We start from the raw sequence: 18,684 nt of genomic DNA on the forward strand, positions 1-18,684 counted from the left end.
GGAGTGGCAATGGCGACATGTAGGTGCTAGTCTCGCCCGTCAAAAGAAATGTGTCAATGGTGATCTCCCGGCCCACGCTGATGAGCTGATCACGGTGCGATATAACACAGCAGCAGCGCTAGTTTAGCAGTCGCCAGATTCTCCGCCGGAGTGCAGTAGTCTTATATACTGGGCACCTCCTCCTTCGCACCACCTGGCCGCATTCCTGGCAGACACCTGCCCGCCATGAAGCTCACCGGTCTGTTGCTGTCGCCCTTCCTGCTCTCGCAGCTGTCTTCTGCCATTCCGACTGCGCAGAGCGAGCCGTGCGATGATGCAGACGGCAACAAGCTGGGCGCCGTCGCCAGCGAGTCCAAGGAATGCTCGGAGGTCGGAGCTCAGATCCTGAAGAAGGGCGGCAATGCTGCAGATTCCATGGCAAGTGCGGAGCTGGTTTTGGCGGAGGCGTCGAAGCTGATTGCTACTGCAGGTCGCTACGGTGCTCTGTGTTGGGGTGATCGGGATGTACCACAGGTGAGGAAGGAGTGCATGAAGTTCACCATCAACCAGAACGGCGTGCTAATGAGTTCAGTGGCATTGGAGGTGGAGGCTTCATGCTCGTCCGTTCGAAGAATGGCAGCTACGAGTTCATCGACTTCCGCGAAACCGCTCCCGCTGCCGCCTTCCAGGACATGTACAACAACAACACCGACGCCAGCTTGTACGGCGGTCTGGCGAGTGGAGTGCCGGGAGAGTTGCGTGGCTTGCAGCACCTGCATGAGAACTATGGCAAGCTTCCGTGGAAAGACTTGGTCCTGCCAAGCGTCAAGATTGCCAGAGATGGCTTCGTCGTCGGCAAAGACCTCGTTAAGTACATGGACTCCGCTGTCGCCTCTGCCAAAGACGTTGTTGGCAACTTCCTGGTAGACGACCCCAATTGGGCTATCGACTTCGCACCGAATGGCACTCGTCTTGGGCTCGGCGACACTATTACTCGCAAGCGATACGCAGCCACGCTTGAGATCATCGCCGAGCATGGCCCTGACGCCTTTTACTCTGGTCCGATCGCACAGACGTGGATCAACCACACCCGAGCGACTGGCGGCAACATGACACTGGAAGACCTGAAGAACTACACAGTCGCCATTCGCAAGCCAGCCTCCATCACCTACAGAGACTTCAACATTCACAGTTGCAGCGCTCCATCATCTGGCACCATCGCCATGTCCATCATGAAGATCATCGAAGGTTACAAGAGCATTGGCTGGGCGTCTGCCGTCAACGAGAGCACCCACATCTTCAATGAAGCCCTCCGTTTCGGATATGGCCAACGCGCCAATCTGGGCGACCCTCTCTTCGTCGAAGGCCTCGACCAGTACCAGGAAGAAATTCTCAGCGAGGCGGTCGTCTCCGAAGTGCAAGCCAAGATCAGCCCTCTCCAAACCTTCAACACATCATACTACGATCCTTCCGGACTGGAGTCACTTGAGACGCCCGGTACCTCTGCCGTAACGACTGCCGATGCCGACGGATTGGCCATTGCCTTGACTTCGACTATCAATCTCCTCTTCGGCTCAAAGGTCTTGATTCCCGAAACCGGCATCATCGCCAACAACGAAATGAACGATTTTTCTGTGCCCGGTCAAAGCAATGCTTTCGGCTTCATCGCCAGCCCTGCCAATTACGTCGCACCTGGAAAGCGCCCTCTCTCCAGCATTACGCCTACTATTGTTGAGCACTCCAACGGTACTCTGTACTTCGTCACAGCAGCAGCTGGAGGATCAAGGATTCTCACCGCGACTGTGCAAAATTTGTGGAATGTTCTTGACAAGAACGCAACATCCGCGGAATCTCTCGCCGCTCCTCGTCTGCATGATCAACTTGTGCCCAATCAGGTGTCGTTCGAATATGCGTACGATAACCAGACTGTGGCGTACCTGGCTTCTCTTGGAAGCAACGTCACTTGGGTGGCTCCGGGCGGAAGCTCAGCCCAATGTCTTCGCCGTCTTAGCAATGGCACTTTTGAAGCTGCGGGAGAGCCGAGACAGTTTGATAGTGGTGGTGTTGTGGTATAAGTCTTATTCCGACGCCGGTGGGCTGGAGGGACACTGCCATTGCTATAATCAACAAAAGAGATCATTGGAAAGAGAGGAAGAATTGGATATGTATATATCACATTCATAATTCATTCGCAATACTACCTAACAGGTGACCCAACATCTTGTCCCCAAGGCTCTTTCTCCAATATTTCCTTGCCTAACATTTCTCCTTTCACTAGCCGCAGTTTTGGAATTCCGCTCGGAGGTTGCTGCGATTGCGAGACGTGTCCCATTGATGTCTCGTCCAGTATAGATTTCAAAGTCGGTCGTGTCATTTCTGCTCTTTGCTCAATCGCCATACCGCTGAATGGACATCTCATCTCTTTGATGTCGACCTCGTCGATTGGTCGTCCTAGACTTGTTTTCCCGCTTCCATTTGTACTTGTTGTATGCGTTGATGCTGAGTCTTCTTTTACTGCGGCAAGGGGAGTGCTGACGTTTGGTGTGGACAAGGGGGATCTTTGATTGTCCTCCTCACCACCAAGGACTTTCTTACCATGAAGGTATCCTTCTTGTTCCTCGCTGCCGTTCAGGTCACTTTGCTGCTTTTGTTGTTGTTGCTGCTGCTGTTCCTCCTGATACAACTGCTCCGCATATTCTGCTCCTTCAACTGTATGCCATTTCGCCAATAGGTCGTTTTGAATCCAGATGATCTTCCCCACGGCTTTTACGATGGCGATTTTGCGGCGCATGCTGAGAGTCGGGTGGTAGAGGATTGCTTCGACCATGCTGTCTTGGATGTAGCCTAGACAAGCTCCGAGGAAGATGTAGTCCACGTGTAATGGGTTGCGACGACCGCGACCTACGTGCATGAGGCTGATCACAAGCCGGGTCAGCAAGGTGAACTCTTCCAATGGGCTGTACATAACGTATTGTAACATTGGGCCAGCTTACCCAACCTTGTCCAAATATTCCCAATACTCAAACTTCGTCGGATCACTGTTCAGCTTGATCAAATACCATCGAAGAAACATTTTCCGATTCTGAATCGTGCTGCTATCTTCTGTCATCCAGACCGCTGGATCTTCCTCGACGCGACTGTCTCGATTGGAGAAGACTCGTGCTGTGATATCATGCTGGAGAAGTTTCTTGTAGACCATGTTCACGATTGCGGGAATAACCATTTTGATGTATTTCTGGCCATCGACGAGCGCTTCGACATCGTCTGCGTTTCTCATTAGAATGGAGCTGAGTATTTCATTGGGCTTGTTAGGCGCGCAAACCTGGTCCAAACTCCAAGAACTGGTGCAAATACTGTATTCTGGCTGGTAGAGATGTGAGCAATTCACGACGGTCGACGTGTTGCATTCCTTTCGGTAGTTCGACCATGTTTGCGGTTGTGCGTAGCAGTGATGATATTGGTGGCTGTCATTTTCGCAGATGGTGAGGCTGTCCTGCACTCTTAAGGCTTGACAGAGGTGAGCAAGTGATTATGCAGAAACGTGGGCTTGCGCGAAAAGATGTATCAGAGGACGTCTGATGTGGCGTGATGTTGTATGGGTCCGTGGTGTGATACGAACTTGTTGCCGGCTGGAATACCCGACCTGCAGACGCCTCCGGCTTGTCACGCTTGTGTCTCGAAATGTCCTCGTGCAGTAGAAGGATTCGAATGGGCGAACATACAGTGTCGCGAGCCACTACAAAGTCTGTCCTCCTAAGGACAGCTTCGCGTCGGTGTCTTGCGATTTCGTGGTGCATTGCATCGCAGCCTTGACCATCAGCTTGGTCGAGACGTTGCGAAGCATTTCCGCTTTCGCGACGAATTGTGGAGACATCCACCACTATCAAGGTGCGATAGTGTCGGTGCCTGTTGGGAGCATTGGGTTTGATAAATATGTTCCAGCTCATCAAAAAGTCCTTCGAGCTGCTTCCAATGTCGTTGTTTCAGGAAAGCCACTGCTCAAGCTTTCCAGTCTCGGATCACATCAATCATATGAAGAGCGTCCTTCCACGACAGTTTTCCCGCATCCAATTGGTCATGCCAACAATCTCTCGCCGCTCGCCACTGGTCGCTGTTTTCACACAGCCTCCACCTTTCCGAGATATGCTGCAGACAGACTGGACAGTCATGCAATATCACCCGCCATTCATGCGACCGGAAAGCCTTGACGAGCCTCAGATGCCGACTCGACGCGAAGTCCAGCATGACCAAATACTCGCCGGTCATGATGCACTGGCCCTTGCGGTGCAGGATCCAAGCAGCATCTTTCAGGGCGTCGCTGGCATCTTGCCTTTCAGGGTGGCCTGGACGACGAGTATACGAAATGAAGACCAGTCTGAGGAATGGCAGCGCCTCTGGTGGCCGTGACCGCAGCCAGTGCTCGAGATACTTGGGTTGAGCTCGTTCCATATCATACCAAGATTTATCGTAATGGTCGCGCCGGCGACGGAACGCGAATATGTTGCTGCTGTAAAAGTGTCGAATCGTCTCTTCACGCATTCCACGACACACTTGTGTCATCGACACTATTCTGCGCCATTCTTCGGGGCTGTATCTGGCTGACTCCATGTAGCGCCCACGGATGAACTTGGCGCGGATCGATCCTGTAATTGTGAGTGTTCCATCGAGATTCTCGCAGCGGAGATGCCAACAGCTATCTAAAGGTTCTATTATCGTCCCTGTTGGTGCGAGGAGATCGTATATACTGTTACGCAGTTCTCCAGGCAGTCGTGTGAACATGTTCTTCGCGTTGTGCTTTTCTCTTCGTCTACGATATCGGCCTGTGAGGGGCCCGAGTGGCAAACGACACCAGAAACTTCGTACTGAACGGGCTGCCAGTCGTGCTTCGCGTGCGGCGAACCGCCCGGCGTAGTAGAGTGCGAGCAGCGGCAGCGCGGCCAGGGTGCATAGTATGGCCGCTTTAGGCATGCCGCCTTTCCTGCATCTGTGTATGGTAGGTTGATGGTCTGCAACGTTGGTATTTGCATTGTTGTCTGCCATGCTGTTGTTGTCCGAGCTACAAGGCGCGTTGATCGTGTTCGATGTGGTACGTCTGGCTGACCGGCTCAAGACGAGGTGTTGCTGGGGAGGGCAGAATTGGCGCTGCGAAAGCTCGAACGAATCATTCGGTGCGGGAGACTATAGCATGAATGTGATCATTCTCAAGTGTTCAACGAGATCCGACCTTCCAGCGCCCTCCCAGATACAGAGCTGCCTGCACTCGAATGTCACGTTGCCGCCGCCAGCAGGCAGCGGATCCTTCATCTTGGCGAGTCAAGCGGAGTGGCTGTGCCGCAACTTTGACGATTCAGCCCACGAGCCAAAGCGCTGTGTGGCTGTCCGAACCAGCTACGCGATGTCAACGCGCAGGCAAACCTGCTTCGTAGGACAGATATGCCAGAGCGGCCTTAGATGAAAAAGTGACATTGAATATTTACAAACGATCAAAAGAGGATGAAAGTAAACCCAGACAATGCAATGCCATGCTCCATGCCGCCCCTACCATCTCCCTCCATGCAGCTGCTGTCGTCAATATGTACAGCTCGACCAGTCTTTCTCAGGTCTAGCAATGCAATGCCTGTGTTGAGACAAGGCCTTTTACAGAATATTGAAATTGATGCCATGCTCATGCTCGTCGATGCCTTCCTATTTCCTACTCTTATGCACCCCGCTCGAACGCTTGTCACTAAAACCACAAAGAAATATCGCACCGATCGCCTCAATACAACGAGCATCCCGCAGGTGCGTTGGCTCGTTTGAATGCATCCCCAAAGAAAGACTGCATTGCGGTATAATGGAAGAGAATGCCGCCCAGGACAGCGAAGTGCCAGAGGTTGTGGCTACCGCCGAGGTAGTCGAACCATCCTGGCAAGAAGCGCTCCGGGATTTTGGCTGCGTATAGTATGGCACCCAGAAAGTAGACGGAGATGCTCTTCATGATGGGCGCGTAGAAGTAAATGGTCTCAAACCATCCGCGCTCATATGTCAATTGTGCCATTGGGAGAAATCCTGTCAGCGCCAGGGACACGTAAAAGCCTACACGCGCCCAAGCCATATCCGCGCGGTTGAAGGTAGGATGCCAAGGTAGGATTATACCACCAATGCCCAGCGCAAAAGTGAGCGACATATAGATCCAGCGACTGACGGGCTCGCAGTAGAAAGCCGTGTATTCTGTCGTCATGATACTAGCTGCGACAAGTAAGGAAATGCCAGTGTAATCCACGCACGCGAAGCGTTCCATCAGTGTCTGATTCGAGATGGAGGACATGGCGTGCCACATCGTACTGCACACCAAGCACTTGCAAGCGGCGAAGAAGAAGGCTCCAGCGATGACGATATCGAATGCAGTAGCATTGGTGAAGGCGGGAGTGGAAGGGTAGATCCAGAACGCCAGTGCGAGGACAATAAGAAGACCTATGGCGTGGCTCCAGATGTTGACGAACTCGTTGGAGAGGGTGAAGCAGGAGGTCACACAATGGAGCTTGTTCTCTGAGAAGCGGTAGCCAGACAGGATGTAAGGGTTCACTCGCCATGGCTCCGGTAGCATGTCGTAGGTAATAACACCGTGCTTCCGGGCTTGTTCCAACGCGACTTCGATCCTGATCTTCATGCGTTCCTTCGCTCGGCGGGCAGCATCAGCACCTTCAAGCATGAGATTACTAGCCTTGGTGGCCTTGTCGTCCATATAGGCCAGACCAGAATCAAGCATGTCGTGTGCCGTGGCAATGGCACCCTTCTCCCGGATGTGGTAGGCCCGTTGTTCTAACGCAGCCAGGTTCTCCTCCAACATCTTGACACCTTCCTGCACTTTGGCTTCCAATGTCTCTCGCTTCGCCAGAGCGTCTTTGTATTGCGCCTCAAGTGCGTCCACGAAAGCCTTGTGTCGTCTCCGCCCCGACTCCCGCACATCTTCGAACTCCTTCATGCATCGTGTGTGAATCGAGGTGAGCGTGTCGAAGACTGTATTAACGCCAGCATCGAAGGTATGCTGGCCATAACTCTCCACCATGGCCAGCCTGCGGCCCAGGTCGCTCAAGAATTCGTCCACCGCAATCTGCACATTGTCCCGCTCGGCACTCCATGATCGGGGGTTGTAACTCGAATGCCGTCTCCGTTGCCTCGCGCGCGCGACGTCCGCGTCGAGGTGTGCGCCTGAAGAGGCGCCAAGCGTGGGCTCCTCATGCCATTCGCTGGTGGAATTGGTGACAAAAGTGCTGCTTCTCGCAGTGCAATACGTCGTCTGTGTCATGCTCGGGCGGCCTGGTCTGTACGTCGGTCGCTGTGCAACAATGCCGTGCTATGGTGTCCCCGACAGCGAGTCCTCGGCTGTGGTGATCGTGGTATACGTCAAGCGTGTGCCTAGGGGCGGGTGATTTGCTTTTATCGCTAGCGCTGGGTGGTGAAATGAGGCCTTCGCTTGCCCGCCAGTCGTCGAGTCTGTTTATAGGGAAGAGGAGAGGACGAGGAAATGGGCGATTGGTAAGGACTGTGGGGTGTGTTGAGCGTGCAACGTCGGGGTGGGCAGCTCACGCAGCAGACACACTCATCATGCTCCTCGTTTGGGCATGTGAAATCCAAGAACGTGGAGCTGACGGCGAAGTGTGAGTGGTGCCGCTTCGTTGTCGCCGAGAGAACTTCGCCTCTTCGCCACGAAAAGTGGAGATTTGACGACCGTCACGTGGCGGGGTCTCGTTCAGTCACGCAATTTCTTTGATCCGACATCTATCGTATTCATCTCCTCACGCTCTTGCTACTGTTAACTCTCGTTGCGGTTGTCGGCAGTCGAAGAAGGCATTGCAGGCAAGGCTTTGCCCGAAGAGTGGATCCCAATCTGAGATTAGCATCGCTGTCTGCACAGGAACTGGTCTGAAGATCCAAAGACATAGTAGCATAATCAAGGTTCGCCGATTCAACCCAGCAAGAGTCGTACGGATATCTCGTGCTATCTGAGCTTGCTTCTTCCCACAAGCCACATATTTGGTCATAAGCCCATCTGCGGACGAGACCCGCCGGATCCAAACACTCAGAGATGAAGATACGCTCAACAAGCTTCAGTAATGGCCTTCTACCATACAATTCGTCAAACAGCATGGCTTTGCCCTGAACGCATGGCTTAGTTCAGGCTCAATGAATTACCTCCCGTTTCCAATATCCGGATAGCAATACGAGTTGCGTTGGTTCACAGGCGGCAACCACTGTTGCTCCAAGGCTCTCATTCTGGAATACGCCCCGTTCACGTCGTCCGATACTGTCCATTGGATCGCTGGTCCACGCTGGCCTCTGATGTTGACCGAATTGTGTATCGTCGCTGACATCAATACCTTGTGGCCCAGCAAAGTTTCACCTGCATGCTGTGCTAGGAATTCTGCTACCATATGGTTGGCATTTGTTCCCAGCAAGGCGTAGAAACACCTGTACTCATATCAGTCACAGCTCGACGCCATGGTATCTTCGCCCGGTAGTCCTTCTAGTACTTACCAATGCCCAATGTAGAAGGTTAGGTCGCCGAACCCGCGAGACTGCGTACATCGGAGGAGAATCGCCAATGTGTCGGTGTCCTGAATATTTGTCACAAAGATGTAGTTGAGGAAATTGCCCATCCTGGCATGTCTCGGCGTTCTTGGACTTAGCTGCAGCTCATTCCAACCGATACGAGGCTCGATGTATTCGAAGGGGTTACCGGTCGAGCTCGTCTTGAATGGAATACCATCCGCTTTATGACCGCCATCTTGAAGACGCTCTCCTCTCATCGATACCCAGAGATACCACGTTGCATCGGACCAGGTGGCATCCCAAGGAAGATCTTTCAAGGGGAGCGAATTAGCAGTTCGCATTGACCACTGCTGGTACAAGTCTTGATGTTGCTCGGCAATGATGACTCCATCTATGATATTAATGACGGTCTCATAGTACCCTCCAAGAGCCTAATAACACGATCAGTGCATTGTCAACGTAACCAGGTCTGTTGTCTTCACGCTCACAGGAACTGTGGCTCGCGATCTGTGGCCTCCTGGACGGTACGGCTTGTTCTGTTCCATTTTGACGCGGATGTTGGCGCCCGTGGTCCTGGGGTTATTCCCGTCATACGGCTCGACATTGACATTCCTAAGTCGCCTCGAACGCCAACGAGCATTGGGTTCTGTACCGACCTGCAGAGGTCGCACAATGTTCTTGAGGCCCAGCAGGTTGGTCTGGCCCAAAGTTGAGGTGGTGTCTGTGATGGTCCATTCTGCTGTTGTCAACGCGCGCTGGATCCCATGCCTTTGCCAGTCCCTATTCCGTGGATCGGGTCCGAGAGCATTACCTCGCAACATGAGCTGGCTAGCGGCCTCTGGGGTGTCCGCCATGAGCCAGGCATTATAGATTTCCCGACCGGGTACTTCATACTTGCGGATCATCTCATCGCCAGCTATTTCGACAGTAGGTCGTGTTCTTGGTGGATCGATAGGTGATTCATCAGCAGGTCTCTTGTCGCCTGCAGACGGTGCTCCACCCGCGAAACCCTGCCCACCAGTTGATGGATTGTATGCGGGCTGCTTGCCTTTACCGCTGTATGATTGTCCCGCACCTGAAGAGCTCTGGCCACTAGAATATGGCGGGTATGGGTTGGAACTTTGACCGTAGTAGCCACTTCCAACACCACCACTGTAAGGTCGTCCTGCACCCGAAGAGCTGTAGCCACCAGAATGGGCCGCTGCCCATGGGTTTGGATTCTGGGGCTGGCCAGAACCACCACCATAACGTTGTCCAACACCCGAAGAGCTGTAGCCACCAGGATTCGATGAATATGGGTTTGGGTTCTGGGGTTGGCCGTATGGACCACGTCCGAAACCACCACTGTATGGCTGTCCCGCACCCGAAGAGCTGTACCCACCAGGATGGGCCGCTGCCCATGGGTTTGGATTATGGGGCTGGCCAGAACCGCCACTGTATGCCTGTCCCGCACCCGAAGAGCCGTAGCCAGGAGGATACGATGCATATGGGTTTGGATTCTGGGGTTGACCAGAACCAACACTGTGTGGTTGTCCAGCACCTGAAGCACCTGAAGAGCCGTAGCCGGGAGGATATGGCGAGTACGGGTTTGAGTATGGATTCGGATTTTGGCCCCAGTAACCAGTTCCATTACCTCCACTTGAACGATGTCGCAAGATTGCAGCGGCATCACTCGGAGTGGGGAAGCCGTGGAACATGAGCGACAACAAAGTGGACGGCAGGAGGAGTCGCATCATGATTGATCGTTCTTGAATGTTGTCAAGCCAGTAAGAGATGGAGATCCTTGAGGCTTGGTTGATTCAGATATCTCGACAGACGCGACAGCTTGGTAATGGAGGAAGGATTCGCAGGTCAATGCGGGAGCAGTATGCCCTTTTTGTGCTCTGCGTTCATGAGGGGTTTGTTTGCTTCCAAGCTCAGCGAGGTTGTCCTCGGCTGACCTGTGACCCGTTGGAGAGACATGATCAGGTCTCATAGCAGATCACTCATGGGTGCGCTTGGAATGTTTGTGTCACAAGCAGTGATAGATCCCGAGGGATGGAGACACGTGGGCGTCTGTAGGCCTTCTTTGAGAACCAAATGATGCTGTTAGGCCAATTATAGCACATGCAAACCCCCTCGAGGGCGCAAATCGCGGGAGGAAATGATTATGAGTTCCAACTAGACTGACTCGATCACCTCCAGAGAGGATATGCTCTTTGTAAGATCCTCGAGAGTCGGTCACGCCGTCTGTGCTGGTACCAGCTGGTCATCATTCAGATGTGTGGGAATGTGCGTGATGAAGAAACCCGCTGGAAAGCTTGTTGGCACGCATGTGGTCTTGGACCGATGGATACAGATAATGATAGTCGATAGTATGATCAGTGCGAGATTGTATTAGGAGGTGTTCGATATTTGTATGAGTATTCTGAAAACCAAGATTCACTCGTGCTAGATCATGAGTATCTGCTGAATATGCTGTAACTCGACCATTGATGTGTTGTATTCTTAGTAAGCTTTCCATACACTATGCGCAGACGACAGCTGCAAAAGGTGTGGATATCTCTTGCGATATGCGCGCGAAAACATCTTATGTTGAGACAGGGTGAGCCTCACCGGCCTAGCGCTTGCGAGGGGCAGGTTCTGCTCTGCGCTATGTAGCAGCGACTCATGCTCTTTTAAGGTCGATTTTCACTGCGTCCTGACCGCTTGTTGTCTTTGTTGAATTTGCTTCGTCTGACGACGCCATATCAAATGGCTAGGAGCTTGTGGGCAAGCGCAGCTGTCAGTGCAGTAGCGCCTGGGCCGAGGACTTCACATCTGTCGTTCCCAGATCGATCTGGCCGGCTCTTGTTGGCTGAACAAAACCAATTTAGTCTTCCGGCGGTGCTTGTGAAGTCGCTCGACTAGGAGCTGTGAAATTTCGGTGCTGAGCCGTGCGTGGGTTGTCTTCAAGCAGCACATCGAGGTGCTTTGAGACAAGCCTTAGGCTTGTGCTGTTGTAGGAGCGAATGCAGATCATCTCCCAGGTAGTTGCCGCACAACTGCGCCGGTAGCACTGAGCTCTACAAGGGCCAATGCTTGCCAGCATTTATGCTCTTGCACATTGATTGAAGGATGGCCGCCTATCACGGATCTCGCTTGGAACTTCCAAATTGCCACACTTGTTTCTTAGCAGCGAGCGCATCTTCGCAGTGATCAGTTGATAGTCATCCAGCTCTCAGGAGATCCCTTCTTGTACGAGCTGTGACAGCGCCTGTGTCGCGAGCGTTGTCTTCATATTCGAAGCGTCCAGAGTCATGACATACAGTCCACCAGCTGCTGCGCCCAGAATTTCTTCCTCGGTAGATTTCAGCACACGATTGCTGTCAGGCCCAGCGCGGATGTACATGGGCTTCAGCATTGATTGCTTGAGCAGCATGCCGGTGGCAGCCAATGCTTGGTCCTCGAAGAAGCTGCTTTTGATGCTTTCGCGACCAAGCTTGCCGCCAGAACATCGATGGCAGTTGGACATGTTAACGACCAGAGCCTGTACGTTGTTCGCTCCTGTCCCGGCGTGCAGACTTTCTATCGTCTCGGTGGCGGATTCCGGGTCGCAAAGGACGAGGATGCGCAAGCAGTTGCAGCATACTGCAGCCAGGACAATGTCTTCGGAGACGAGCGTGCTCAGCATTTTCGTCGGGCCAGCTTTGACTGAGAGCTTCTGAATGGTGTCCTCGATCCAGGATTCGATGGCAGAGTATGTCCATCCTTGGTCCATGCTCGCTGTGACTTGTGGTAGTTCTCGTAACAGTGAGAAGGGGATCGCCGCGCTGGGTGCTTGAACGCTCATCATGTTGTTGGTGGGAGAGGTTGTAGTGGCAAGTTACACTGCCAGCGAGGAAAGTGCAGGCTTTGCAAAATCGAATCTCGCGCTGAACGCATTGGTCGCCAGCCCTACGTCAAGGCCGACTTCTTATGATCCCCCGCGAACGAACCGAGTTCTCGGAAATGACGCGTAGGATGATGTATAGCGCATGCCGACATGTCTGATGTCTCGCAGAGATTTTCGCAGCAGCGCGGGTGGCGATTCCGGAACGCATTGCCCAGGAGGAGAACGTGTGCTTCAGACAGAGTGCTATCGTCACCGTCACGCGAGGTCCATTGGGCACGAGCGACCGGGTTGATGAGATTTGCTGGCTCGCGCGTGTGCTATCTTCGGGCCTAGACATGGATGGCGGTGCGGAGTTTTGCTCCGCGCGGAACAGCAGCTGCCACGGCATGGTGTAGGCGAGGCGTGCGTGCGACCGGGATGCGCACTTCATCTCGTCTCGCGAGTGGAAAAGCTGAACCGCATCTGCTCGATCGGGCGGCGCATCGACATCTTCACTATCGCGCACCTCCGGCTCTTCATCGCCCTCTCCGCGAGACACTTCGTCAGTCGCGGGCAGCTGCTGATCCCGGCGGAGGGAGGAGATGGCCTGCCAACGTCAGCATCGACATCGCAAGTGCTCGGCGCCATCTTCATCAGCCTGCACGCAGCCGGTGGTGTCTGCTCCTGATGCCACCGCTGGTCGTTCGTCGGGAGTAATTTCGTTCTTCGCTGCGCCTGCACATGCAAGTGTCATCGGCCAAAAATATCGCCATGTGGCAGCAACGTGCACACTTTCTCCACGGAGCTCACGCCGACCGCCTTCGGATCAAGAGACCTCGGCTCTTTCAACTCCAGTGGAATTTCGCACAGCTTTGAGGACGACCAAGACCCTCCAAGCGCTCGAGAGAAAGTCCATCGAGCCCAAAGATTGGCCTGCTCGTTGCTGTATGCATATGCATCATCAAAAATCCGTGCCTCGTGAGAAGCAAATGGTCGGCGTGCCTGTGTCTCCGGTACCACAAAGCTGCAAAGGGACGCTAGCGCTTGTCACAACTGCCAACCACTCAACATAACAAAGTCCCAGAATGCCCTCATGATAGAAACACTCACTTTATCCTCTACAATTGACCCAATCTAGCAACAGCCGCCGCCATGAAGCTGCACACAACATTCTTCGCTGCCATCTCCCTCCTCTCCACCACCGCATCCTCTCAATCCTCCCAAGTAGACAAAGTCTACAATGACGTATCAACCATCAACCGCAACGTCCTGGAACTCACCGAAACCACCCAGAACTACAACGGTGGACTCATCAACCAACTGCCCTTCATCATCGACTTCAATCCCGTTTACCTCGCCACTCGAAAAGGCTTCTACGATTCTCTGCTCTTGCCAAACCCTCTGACAGAATCTGACGCGCAACGTCTCATCGAACATGTCAATGCCACGCTCGCGGTCAACAACCCAAAGGCGGTGGAGGTTGTGAAGAGCAAGAAGGTGTTCTTTGATGAGGCAGGGACGTCGCAGGTGGTGAAGGGTGGCCTGGAGCTGTTATTGTTTGCGCATCTGAGTTTCAGTAATGAGGTTGCGAAACGCGTTGTGGATGAGGAGCAGAGAAGGGAAGGGCAGGCGGTCATTGATGTTATTACTGTTGCTCTAGAGGATGGGGTTGCGTTCTTCTCGCAGTGAAGAGTGCTTCGCTTGGCGATGAGTGTTATTGTGGAACAAGCAGGCACTGTGGCATGATGCATTTGTATAGGTCACTTACTCCCCAATTTGCACGATAGCTGCACTTGCTATATTTCAAATCAATACTATTGCACGCAGCCCGGTCACCCGAGCACCATTCCTTTTCCTGGCTCTCTCTAACTCTTTCGATGCGATCTAGACTTTAGCCTCACTCAACCCCACCTCCACCTATGACGAAGGTGTCCCAAGCTATGCACGCGTCGACTTGAACAGCTTCTCTGATCAAAGTAATATTTGGTTTCCAGATAATCCATCAAGGTTCTCATCCTAAACGCCCTCCAACATATCCTATCAATTCGAAAAATGTCCCAATACACAATCCCCAGCAAAGGCATCGTCGCCTACGACCAACACACATGGAAACTCGAAAAACTGCTCACTCGAGAGCCACAAGAAGATGAATTTCTGATCGAAATGATCGCCACAGGCGTCTGTCATACAGATATCTCAGGCTATGGCGGGATATACCCTCGGGTGCTGGGCCACGAAGGTGCAGGACGAGTCGTGAAACTTGGATCGAAATCTCAAGAGAAGAACTTCAAAGTCGGAGATCTCGTCATCTTGTCTGCTGCTGCGTGCTTGGAATGCTTGTATTGCACGACGGGCCATCCGGCGTATTGTGTCGAGCATGCGAAGTTGACGTTGCAGGCTAATGAGCCGATTTTTGTGCTGGAAAACGATACGAGTAAGGTTATTGGTGGTGGATATTTTGGGCAGTCGAGTTTTGCTTCTCCGACGCCGGTGAAGGTTTCGGCGGCTGCGAATGTGACGAAGTTGATGAGGGATGCCGATGAATTGAAGTTGTATGCGCCATTAGGATGCGGGATTATGACTGGAGCGGGTGCGATTACGCATGTGGGGAAGTGTGGCCCGGACGATGTGGTAGCGGTCGTGGGACTCGGTGGTGTCGGCCTGGCGGGTATCTGTGCAGCAGTTGAGAGAAAGGTTGGGACAATTATCGCAGTCGACATCAACCCAGGAAGAGTGGAACTTGCAAGTGAGCTTGGAGCTACGAAAGGACTATTGTCGACGAAAGAAGCGTTGGGCGAAAAGAGCCTGGCGGAGGCGATAAAAGAGATGAGCCCGCAAGGCCTCGGAGCAACAGCAATCCTGGATACAACGCCGAGTGTAGCTATCCTGAACGAATGTCTCGGAGCAATTAGAAAGAACGGCACGGTCTTGCAGGTTGGTGTAAAGCCGGTAGATGCAAAGCTTGAGGTGGACTGTCTGCAACACATGGTCAATGGGAGAAGGCTGGTCGGCGTCATCGAAGGCGACAGGGATCCGGCGGAGGCGCTGCCAGAATTGGTGCAATGGAGCAAAGATGGCATTCTACCAGTAGGAAAGATGTTCAAAGAATTCCCTCTAGAGCAATTTGAGGAGGCAAAGAAGAAGATGGAAGAGGGCAGCGTGATCAAGGGAGTCTTGATCTGGTAGGCCGTGCTGCATATCCATAAGCAATATTTTCACCATTCGATGGGCACGCCATCAACATTCGCATCACTGTGCTGTCGTCTCATCTCGAACAACCTCTCTGAGTCGCGACACTGCCGTACGTCGAGGCTGCCTTCGATGACTGCAGGATCGTCTGCGCTTGGCGAGAAAGTTCCATTGAGGAAATGCCCGCGTTCTATAGTGTCGTCTGCGTGGCACAGAATCATCTGTCTGAGATAGTGAAAGCAATGCGGCCAATGGGGGTCAGCCCTGGGGTCGAGGCCGATGTCGTGTCCATTCTTGGTGATGGCATCGTTGCGCGCCGTCTGCAGAGCCTTACGGATCCCTCCCAAACAATGCAAGGCGTGTAGCATCGCAATGGCACCAAATTCACCGTTGATGCTCTTGCCTCCGGAGTCGTAAGGCGGCAAATTGATGATGCCGTTGTCGGCAACAAGTTCGTGGTTCCATAACTCGTCGTACTTATTTTCCAGTGACATGTAGCGCCAGTCGGCGCCGTAGCTTCTATGCGTGGTGTAATTCTGGACAGCGACAGAGGTGATCGTCGCGGTCGCTTTTGTCATGCGTTGAATGGCGAGGAGCTGGATCAAGGTAAGGACCACTAAGCCGGCGGTCATGATCTGATTGATATGTGTTTTGAAGTATGAAATTGTACGTCGAGCCAGGTCTTGCTTCTCATCGACGTAGTCTGGCTTCCATGGCGAGGCCGGGTCGTGGGACGTGTGCGGCTGCTCGGGATCATGATTGTGAGATATTTGTTGATACGATCCCATCGTATCGATGTTCATCTTCAACGCGCTGAGGCGAATGCGCAGAATCAACAGCGGAGGTCGACTTAGGCCGTGAATGTTTGACAGGAGGAGTGTTGCCACATGGTCATTCATTTGCTGTGAGCTATTGACCGCTCGATCCGGAAAGCACTTCAGCGAACAATGCATTGTTCCACTGGACGCTCCGTCTTTGTCCGATAAGGCGCAGGTGGTACTTGCGGAATGACTGCGCCGCTGGTCTCAGCTTCGGCTCTGGTGATGAATGGTCAACGAGCGCAGTTATGGGCCCAATGTCTGTGAGGAAATTCGGCCAAGTCATTTCCCTGTTCGTACACGTTTTCTGTACAATGGTATCGCTGGTATCCTGCATCGTATAATTTCACTTCTTTCAACCCTCTCTATTGCGCCGTCGCTATGCTTTCAATATCATCTGCTCTTTCCCTACCCTCTCCGCTCGACTCTGTTTAGCTTTCGTGCCGTCATGATCTAGGCTCACGTCAGTATACTCATCTCCAGCTCCGCCATCCACGCCCGGATCTTGTCACCCACCTGGCTTCTCGTCCTCTGCCCTCTCACAGGCAAGCTCATTGCATGTCTTCGCCCTCGGTACGCGCCCATATCTCGTAATCGTTTGATGTTGTCCTGTAACTGGCGGCGCAGGTCGTTCTCCAGCGTCATCGTACTGAGCTCGGCGGCCAGTGAATTTATCTGTCGGTCTTTGAGATTTCCGATGCGCGCCGTGTTGTGGATGTGGAATTTGGCCATCAATTGCTGGCAGACCTTGGGCCCAATGCCGTAGAACTTTTGCAGGGAGGTGCGTACGAGGTACGACTCGGCGAAGTTGGTCCCGAAGATGAAGACCTGGACAGTGTTAGTACGCGGTCACATGGAACAGAGTCCAATGCACTTACCATGACGGCGGTGGTGAGTACAGCGAGGACGGAGATGCAGATGATAGAGTCGCGGTGCTTGTGAAGCTGCGGAAGTGCAGGTGTCGGAGCGGAAGTGAGTCCGTTGACAGCAATGCCGAGCCAGGGACCGACAACCACAGCTGGCAGTTGGAGCTGTCCCTCCATCCCTCCAACTCTGTCTGTCTCCCTTGCCCACCACACGCATTGGGGCACACAACCACCATGGCTTCCCTGCAACGTCTCCTCGTGTCCTTTATGGTCATTCTGAACTTCGCGTTCGTCTTCTTCGCCCAGTCCGTCGACGCGCAAAAGGGCCCCAAGATCACCCACAAGGTCTACTTCGACATCACGCATGGCGACGAGGAATTGGGCCGCATTGTGATTGGTCTGTATGGCAAGACCGTTCCAAAGGTACGGTAGAACCTGGAGATCAAGAGCAATGGTGTACACCCGATAGGCAGCATGGCTGACGATGGACATGGTGATAGACCGCCGAGAACTTCCGCGCTCTCGCGACTGGCGAGAAGGGCTTTGGCTACGAGGGCTCCACCTTCCACCGTGTGATCAAGGACTTCATGATCCAGGGTGGTGACTTCACCAATGGTGACGGCACTGGTGGCAAGTCCATCTACGGCAACAAGTTCGATGACGAGAACTTCAAGTTGAAGCACTCCAAGAAGGGTCTTCTGAGTACGTGCAACATGTCAATATGCTGCGAATGGAGAGCTGACCGATAACACCCTAGGCATGGCCAACTCGGGCAAGAACACCAACGGCTCGCAGTTCTTCATCACCACCGTCCTCACATCTTGGCTCGATGGCCGCCATGTCGTCTTCGGCGAAGTCCTTGAGGGCATGGACATCGTCCACAAGATCGAGAATGCTTCTAAAGACGGCCGCGACAGACCTTCCAAGGACGTCAAGATTGCCAAGAGCGGCGAACTCGAAGTTCCCGAAGAAGGTATCAGGGCTGAGCTATAGAACTTCTCCCATGTATGTGGCTTCGGATCCCAGTAGTCACTACTGGGAGCTCATCAGAACACCATTTGGCTAATTGTGCGTTTCTCACAGGACTCGAAGGCCACGCAGAACCCGTCGCTCCACTCGACGACGACGAAGTATTCGGCGGCAATAGCGCAAAGGTGGTGGGAGAGAGCATTGGCAAGGAAGCACTTGCCGACGTCGCTGGCCGCTTGAGCCGCGAGCAGATCCTTGCTACCGCTACGGGCATGAGCCTTTCCTTGAAGCTGTTTCTCGTTGCATGCGTCATTGCTGCTTGCTGGATGTTCGTTGCCGCGCATCGCACAAGGAGAGGGGGCAGGGTGGCTGGGAGACATGGTGCGTACCCGGAAAAGTCGCTGGGTAGTCAAGCCTAGATCGACGTCCGACGACGAACATGATATACAATGAGCAAAAGTATGAAATAGAGGAAATATTCTTGCGAGGGCAGTACGTG

General features: G+C 53.3%; 10 protein-coding genes across 12 annotated transcripts; 4 read left to right on the top strand and 6 right to left on the bottom strand.

Annotated features, from left to right (window-relative positions):
• Positions 1 to 225: 225 nt before the first annotated feature.
• On the top strand, positions 226 to 2,054 carry CKM354_001226600 (uncharacterized protein; the record flags this gene model as incomplete). Its single annotated transcript, XM_044807783.1, has 3 exons — positions 226 to 417; positions 470 to 513; positions 572 to 2,054. 3 exons carry the CDS (start codon positions 226 to 228, stop codon positions 2,052 to 2,054), a joined length of 1,719 nt encoding a protein of 572 aa, XP_044663718.1.
• A 122-nt stretch (positions 2,055 to 2,176) lies between these two features.
• Positions 2,177 to 3,407, bottom strand: CKM354_001226700 (uncharacterized protein; the record flags this gene model as incomplete). 2 transcript variants are annotated; one of them, XM_044807784.1, is made up of 4 exons in its annotated part: positions 2,177 to 2,493; positions 2,557 to 2,894; positions 2,973 to 3,243; positions 3,302 to 3,407. In XM_044807784.1, the coding sequence occupies 4 exons, from the start codon at positions 3,405 to 3,407 to the stop codon at positions 2,177 to 2,179; spliced, it is 1,032 nt and encodes a 343-aa protein (XP_044663719.1). The 2 variants fall into 2 exon arrangements, with proteins under 2 accessions (XP_044663719.1, XP_044663720.1); XM_044807785.1 differs by having other exon boundaries at positions 2,177 to 2,894.
• Positions 3,408 to 5,737: 2,330 nt separating this feature from the next.
• CKM354_001226800 (uncharacterized protein) lies at positions 5,738 to 7,267 on the bottom strand (the record flags this gene model as incomplete). Its single annotated transcript, XM_044807786.1, has 1 exon — positions 5,738 to 7,267. One exon carries the CDS (start codon positions 7,265 to 7,267, stop codon positions 5,738 to 5,740), a length of 1,530 nt encoding a protein of 509 aa, XP_044663721.1.
• An 883-nt stretch (positions 7,268 to 8,150) lies between these two features.
• On the bottom strand, positions 8,151 to 10,247 carry CKM354_001226900 (uncharacterized protein; the record flags this gene model as incomplete). Its single annotated transcript, XM_044807787.1, has 3 exons — positions 8,151 to 8,430; positions 8,497 to 8,942; positions 9,000 to 10,247. 3 exons carry the CDS (start codon positions 10,245 to 10,247, stop codon positions 8,151 to 8,153), a joined length of 1,974 nt encoding a protein of 657 aa, XP_044663722.1.
• Positions 10,248 to 11,710: 1,463 nt separating this feature from the next.
• On the bottom strand, positions 11,711 to 12,325 carry CKM354_001227000 (uncharacterized protein; the record flags this gene model as incomplete). The annotated part of the gene is made up of 1 exon (XM_044807788.1): positions 11,711 to 12,325. The coding sequence occupies one exon, from the start codon at positions 12,323 to 12,325 to the stop codon at positions 11,711 to 11,713; it is 615 nt and encodes a 204-aa protein (XP_044663723.1).
• A 1,170-nt stretch (positions 12,326 to 13,495) lies between these two features.
• On the top strand, positions 13,496 to 14,032 carry CKM354_001227100 (uncharacterized protein; the record flags this gene model as incomplete). Its single annotated transcript, XM_044807789.1, has 1 exon — positions 13,496 to 14,032. One exon carries the CDS (start codon positions 13,496 to 13,498, stop codon positions 14,030 to 14,032), a length of 537 nt encoding a protein of 178 aa, XP_044663724.1.
• A 363-nt stretch (positions 14,033 to 14,395) lies between these two features.
• On the top strand, positions 14,396 to 15,529 carry CKM354_001227200 (uncharacterized protein; the record flags this gene model as incomplete). The annotated part of the gene is made up of 1 exon (XM_044807790.1): positions 14,396 to 15,529. One exon carries the CDS (start codon positions 14,396 to 14,398, stop codon positions 15,527 to 15,529), a length of 1,134 nt encoding a protein of 377 aa, XP_044663725.1.
• Positions 15,530 to 15,558: 29 nt separating this feature from the next.
• Positions 15,559 to 16,431, bottom strand: CKM354_001227300 (uncharacterized protein; the record flags this gene model as incomplete). Its single annotated transcript, XM_044807791.1, has 1 exon — positions 15,559 to 16,431. One exon carries the CDS (start codon positions 16,429 to 16,431, stop codon positions 15,559 to 15,561), a length of 873 nt encoding a protein of 290 aa, XP_044663726.1.
• Positions 16,432 to 16,758: 327 nt separating this feature from the next.
• CKM354_001227400 (uncharacterized protein) lies at positions 16,759 to 17,231 on the bottom strand (the record flags this gene model as incomplete). Its single annotated transcript, XM_044807792.1, has 3 exons — positions 16,759 to 16,803; positions 16,867 to 17,178; positions 17,229 to 17,231. 3 exons carry the CDS (start codon positions 17,229 to 17,231, stop codon positions 16,759 to 16,761), a joined length of 360 nt encoding a protein of 119 aa, XP_044663727.1.
• A 219-nt stretch (positions 17,232 to 17,450) lies between these two features.
• CKM354_001227500 (uncharacterized protein) lies at positions 17,451 to 18,604 on the top strand (the record flags this gene model as incomplete). 2 transcript variants are annotated; one of them, XM_044807793.1, is made up of 4 exons in its annotated part: positions 17,451 to 17,639; positions 17,717 to 17,918; positions 17,974 to 18,189; positions 18,300 to 18,604. In XM_044807793.1, the coding sequence occupies 4 exons, from the start codon at positions 17,451 to 17,453 to the stop codon at positions 18,602 to 18,604; spliced, it is 912 nt and encodes a 303-aa protein (XP_044663728.1). The 2 variants fall into 2 exon arrangements, with proteins under 2 accessions (XP_044663728.1, XP_044663729.1); XM_044807794.1 differs by lacking the exon at positions 18,300 to 18,604 and having other exon boundaries at positions 17,974 to 18,209.
• Between the last annotated feature and the right edge of the window lie 80 nt (positions 18,605 to 18,684).

This window comes from Cercospora kikuchii (genome assembly GCF_019650295.1).
Source record: "Cercospora kikuchii DNA, contig_00009, whole genome shotgun sequence".
NCBI lineage: Eukaryota > Fungi > Ascomycota > Dothideomycetes > Mycosphaerellales > Mycosphaerellaceae > Cercospora > Cercospora kikuchii.